This window comes from Rhinopithecus bieti, unplaced genomic scaffold (genome assembly GCF_001698545.2).
Source record: "Rhinopithecus bieti isolate Rb0 unplaced genomic scaffold, ASM169854v2 scaffold_13348, whole genome shotgun sequence".
NCBI lineage: Eukaryota > Metazoa > Chordata > Mammalia > Primates > Cercopithecidae > Rhinopithecus > Rhinopithecus bieti.
In genome coordinates this window covers 6,622,058-6,627,881 of record NW_016808764.1, presented here as the reverse complement: position 1 = coordinate 6,627,881, position 5,824 = coordinate 6,622,058, and the positions used below count along the sequence as shown (strand labels likewise).

General features: G+C 49.8%; 1 protein-coding gene across 1 annotated transcript in view; it reads right to left on the bottom strand.

Annotated features, from left to right (window-relative positions):
* Positions 1 to 5,824, bottom strand: part of PRKCB (protein kinase C beta) — a 397,470-nt gene that overhangs the window by 194,808 nt on the left and 196,838 nt on the right. The window contains exons 4-5 of the mRNA XM_017887175.1: positions 2,343 to 2,454; positions 1,775 to 1,798 (exon numbers count right to left, since the gene is read on the bottom strand). Of these exons, the coding sequence (XP_017742664.1) occupies positions 1,775 to 1,798; positions 2,343 to 2,454 (136 nt within the window). The remainder of the gene's footprint in view (positions 1 to 1,774; positions 1,799 to 2,342; positions 2,455 to 5,824) is intronic.

The window sequence follows — 5,824 nt, the reverse complement described above, 5'->3', positions numbered from 1 at the left end:
CTCCGGCAAGGTGGATGAAATGTGCCTGTCAGCTGAATTTGGCCTGCAGCCGTCTCTCATGTTATAGGATATCCACTCCCTCTGTGCATTCCTCCGTACAGTATCTGTGTCTATTTCAATGTGGTGGGTGATTTCCCCTAGGTCCTGAGCAATAATGCCCCGCTTCAGGAAGGTGTGCCAGGAACCCAGGATTCTCCAGGGGGACACTAGTTCCAGTTGGAGAAGGCAGGAGAGGCCAAGTCACCCCATGGGCCCCAATTTCAAGGTATCTGGGGGCAAGGGACCCTTCTCAGACCACCCAATTCCCAGGAGGAGGCAGGCCTATTACAAAAACTGGAAATGAGTTGTGGGGAGGGAAGGGAGAGCCCTCTGGGACCCAAGCACCAGGCTGAGCTCCCACCCACCACTGTCTTCGAGGCAGGGGCACTGCCCCTACATTAGGGCCCCATGTGTGGTAAGAGGAGCTGGTGTCCTGTAGGCAGAAGGCTCCAGCCTCACTGTCCCCCTGCAGCTCTCACCATGTTTCTATGTCTGTCTCACTGTTCCCACATTGCTGCATGTCTCTTATCTCTGCTGTCCCACTTCTGCACGTGTCTTACTGCCTTGGCCACATTTGTGAATTGGTCTGTTCCACTCTCTGCACTTGCCTCTGGCCTCTTTGTCTCTCCTCTTCTCCAGCTGTGTCTCTCTGCCTCTCTCTCTCTCCTCTGTGGCTCTCCATGTGTGCTTCTGTCTCTGTCTCTGGTCTCTCCATCTCTACACCTCTGCATGAGCCTTGTGTGATGGCATCTCTGTCGGTGTCCATACCAATCATTTTATCTTTTTTTCTTCTTCTTTGAGAGTCTAGCTCTGTCACCCAGGCTGGAGTGCAGTGGCGTGATCTCGGCTCTCTGCAACCTCCCCTTCCCATGTTCAAGCGATTCTCCTGCCTCAGTCTCCCGAGTAGCTGGGATTACAGGCGTCCACCATCTCTCCCAGCTAATTTTTGTATTTTTAGTAGAGATGGGGTTTTGCCATGTTGGCCAAGCTGATCTCGAACTCCTGACCTCAGGTGATCCACCCGCCTCAGCCTCCCAAAGTGTTAGGATTACAGGAGTGAACCACCGCACCTGGCTTATCTGTTGGTCTGTGTGTCTGCCTGTCCCTCCTTTTGCCTGAATCTCTCTCTAGCTGAGTTTCTCTGCAGCTTCCACACCCCACATTCCTCCCTGTGTTAGGGTTGCATGTGTCCATCTTTCCCCTGCATCTGTCTCTGTCTATGCGTGTGTGTTTCTTATTGTCTCTCTTGCCCTCTACCACCCTTATTCACCCTCACACTCCTCTCTATCACTCTCTGCCCTGTGATTTTCTCCCTCTGTCCTCTGAGCCTTAGGACCCTTGTGATAGGGGTAGCACCAGCCTCATGACTGCCCAGCCTGCTGCAGACCAACAGGCCTGTGGGCGCCACTAGCACCTCCAGCCTCCCTGTAGCTTTGTGGCCATAGCTCTCAAAGCCTATCTGCTCCCCTGCCCCACAAGCCATCTGGGCCTTGGCCTCATAAAGAGGAATCCCACCCCATTTGCCTTTCCTACCACATCCTGGCCAGAGAATGATGCTCTTTCCTCCTCCAGCACAAACTTGTGGGTGCTGCAGGGCCACAGGTCTTCTCCATGCAAAGAATGCATCAGCCCCACGTCTCAATGCTGAAAACAGTGGTGATGCATGGCTGCCGAAATGCCCATAATTTGTTCATGCCTCCAGGTGTCAACAGCCATGGACTGTCCCTTCCCACACTGTGACTGTGCATCTCACATGCCACTTGCTTTGACCAGTGGATCAGGAGCAAACAGACACAAGTAGAGACTTGAAGTGTGTCTGCCAATGGGGCTTGCCCTCCTGAGGAACTCAGGACCCTGTGACCTCCATGCATGCAAATCCAGCCTAGCCTACTGAGAAGGAAAGACACGTGGCCTGGTCATCTCCATCACCCAGATGACAGCCAGCCGTCCTGCCGGACATGTGAGTGAGGCCACCGAGGCCCAGACAGCTCCCAGCCTACCTCCACCTCCTAATCCACCATGAAGCATGAGTTCATGCTTTATGGACATGCATGACATTATCTGAGGCCAGCACAGATTCAAAGGACTGCCTTGCAGAGTCATGAGCTAAAAAAATGTTAATTGTCTTCAGCCACAGTGTTTTGGGGTGGGAGGATCGTTATGCAGCAACAGACAACTGGGACACCAGCCCCAACCAGGATGGAGGGAATGTGTGGCACACCTGGACCCCAAACCAAGAGGAAGCAGCCCCTTCCCATTGCTTCTGCCATCAGCAGATGCCCCCAGAGAGAAAAAGTACTTACTGTCACATTTCATCCCCTGGTGGATGAGTCCATACAGCAATGACCCACAGTGGTCACAAAACGTGGGACTGGAGTACGTGTGGATCTTAAACTTGTGTTTGCTCCGGGGATCCTGGAGCCAAGAGAAACAACAGAAGGAGCCAACATCAGCGGACCATGCCAAGGGTTCATCCTACATCGAGAGGCACTGGAGAACTCAACAGGAACTGAACTTGGTCCCCAGAGGTCATTGTACCTGTTGGGACCATTGCTGGAGCCCTGTGCCCAGACATGGTGCTGGACAAATAGTTGTGGAAGGAACGAAGGACAAAGACAGCTGACTGCTCCCTTTGCAGCCCTATGCACACTCACCCTGCCTGCAAACCTCCATTTGGGCCTGCCTGGGAACCCAACCTACAGGCTCCTGCCTGTGGCAGGGACTCCAGAGATGGGAAAACAAAGTGACAGACACATCATCTAAACAGGGCTCCTGACTTTTCTTTCTCACCACTTTTAATCTCCAAGCATGCTTCTGCAGTGATCAAAAACCCAAGTCTGGACGTGAAACCTCCCTGCTTAGAGACCATGGTCAGCTCCTCATCACTGACAGAATAAAGTTCAAAGCCCAATGGACAGTTCGCAAGTTGTGGCAGAGACTGCTGGTTTCCCACCAATATCCATTCTTCCCTTTAATAGTCAAACCCTCGAGTTTTAGCAGAGAGCATGGCTATCCAGATAGAGGCCACATTTCCCAGCATCTCTTGCAGCTTGGTGCGGCCATGGTGCTGAGTTGCAGCCAATGGGATGTGTGTGCTCCAGGGCCATTCCCTTCAAATGGAAATGCATACTTCCTTGCGCCTTTCCCTCTTCCCACTGGTTCAAAGATAGTGGGAACTGGAAGTGACCACCTTGGACCCAAACTTACAGCCACACGTGGAAAGGACAAAACCACCCTACCAGCCTTGAATTTTGTCCCTTTGGGCTGACCCCTGAGAGAAAAACCTAATTTCTGCCTTGTTTAAGTCACTATATTTTGGGAGCTATATCTCACAGAAGCTTACATAATTTCCTAATCAATAAACATGCCCTTCATAGCCCGGCAGTGCAGGGCAGTGGTAAAAGGTAGACTTGGATAAACTTCCTGGGCTCTAAGCTGTGGGACTTTGAGCAAGTTATTTAAGGGTTTTTTATTTTCTTTTGTTTTTTAAGAGACAGGGTTTTGCTCTGTCACCCAGGCTGGAGTGGAGTGGCATGATTATAACTCACTGGAGCCTCGACTTCCTCGGCTCAAGTGATTCTCCTGCCTCAGCTTCCTGAGTAGCTGGGACTACAGGTGCATGCAACTATGCCAATTTTTTTTTTTTTTTTTGGAGATGGCGTTTTGCTCTTTTCACCCGGGCTGGAGTGCAGTGGCACAATCTCGGCTCACTGCAACCTCTGCCTCCTGGGTTTAAGCTATTCTCCTGTCTCAACCTCCCGAGTAACTGGGACTACAGGTGTGCACCCCTACGCCCGGCTAATTGTTTGTATTTTTAATAGAGACGGGGTTTCACCATGGTGGCCAGGTTGATCTTGAATTCCTGACCTCAGGTGATCTACCTCCCTTGGCCTCCCAAAGTGCTGGGATTACAGGCACAAGCTACTGTGCCAGGCCTGCCCAGTGAATTTTTAAAATTTTTTTTGTAGAGAGGGCTTCTTGTTACGTTGCCCAGGCTGGTTCAAATTCCTGGTCTCAAATGATCCTCCTGCCTCAGCCTCCCAAATTGCTGGGACTACAGGTGCACACCACCATGCCCGGCTAATCTGATCTTTTTGTGCTTCAGTTTCCCTATCTGTAAAATGCTGATAGTGCTAGTGCCCTGCTTATAAGACTGTTGGGAAGCATAAATGAATGAACCTGTCTAGAGATCTTACTACCACCTGGAACATAGCAAGCAGCATAAGCTTTTGCATGATTGTTATTACTACTTGTCCAAGGTGATCTCCAGCTAAGCCCCCTCCTCCCACCCACCCACATGCGCACGTACTATGTACATTCTCAGCACTCAGGGCGCACCCCCACTCCCAAACAGGCCTTAGGCCTTCGTAAGCCTTTGGCTCTGCATTTCTCTTTCTTCTTCAAGAGATTCTTTCTTCACAGAATCGGTTTTAGTTCAAGAGAACTCTTTCTGTAAAAGTTGCTTTCTCTGTTGTGTATTGCAGGCCAGGTACAGTGTCTCACACCTGTAGCCCCAACACTTTGAGAGGCCAAGATGGGAGGCTCGCTCGAGGCGAGGAGTTCAAGATCAGCCTGGGCAATATAGTAAGACCCCCATTTCTACAAAAACAAAAAATTAGCCAGGTGTGATGGCACATGCCTGCAGTCCCAGCTACTCAGGAGATTGAAGTGGGAAGATCACTTGAGCCCAGGAATTCAAGGCTACGTGTGAGCATGGTTGCATCACTACACTCCAGCCTGGGCAAGAGAGCAAGACCCTCCTTCTCTTTAAAAAAAAAAAAAAAAGTACATGGCAGAAGTTAATAACTTGGGCCTTAGGATCCAACCCTGGGCTGATCTGACACCTTAGCTGGGTACATGCTACCCGTTTCTTCCTTCCTTCATTCATACATTCATATGCATTTATTGATGCTGCCACAGATGCTTCCTTTAAAATTTGATTCTAATAACAGTGACAGAAAATGAAAATGTAAGCAAATAAACAGATACACTATGTAGACATTCTTTTGTGTGCTGTGAATGTGATGAGTGTTTCTCCTAAGGAAACTGTTTCTTTTCAAAATTTGAAATAATTCCATACTGTATTAGTCTGCTTTCATACTGCTATAAAGACCTGCCTGAGATTGGGTAATTTATAAAGGAAAGAGATTTAATTGACTAACAGCCAATTTTCTTGAAGTGCTGAGCGAAGGGGGACAAGCCCCTTATAAAACCATCAGATCGCATGAGAACTCACTCACCAACACGAGAACAACATGGGGGAAATGGCCCCCAGGATTCAATTGCCTCCACCTGACCTCTCCCTTGGCACATGTGGATTATGAGGATTACAATTCAAGATGAGATTTGGGTGGGGACACAAAGCCTAACCATATCACATACCTACCAGAGTTGCTAAAATTTTAGAAAACTAAAACCAATGATATCAAGTGTTAGTGAGGAAAGAACATAAACTGGAACTCTCCTAGGACCCAGGAATCCTATTTTTCGGTGAAATGAAAACATCCAGGCCGGGCACAGTGGCTCACGCCTGTATCCCAGCACTTTGGGAGGCTGAGGCGGGCAGATCACTTGAGATCAGGAGTTCGAGACCAGCCTGGCCAACACAGAGGAATTCCGTCTCTCTTAAAAATACAAAAATTAGCCGAGTGTGGTGGCACATGCCTGTAGTCCCAGCTACTTGGGAGGCTGGGGCACGAGAATCACTTGAACCTAGGAGGCAGAGGTTGCAGTGAGCCAAGATTGTGCCACTGCACTCCAGCCTGGGCAACAGAGTGGGGGGGGG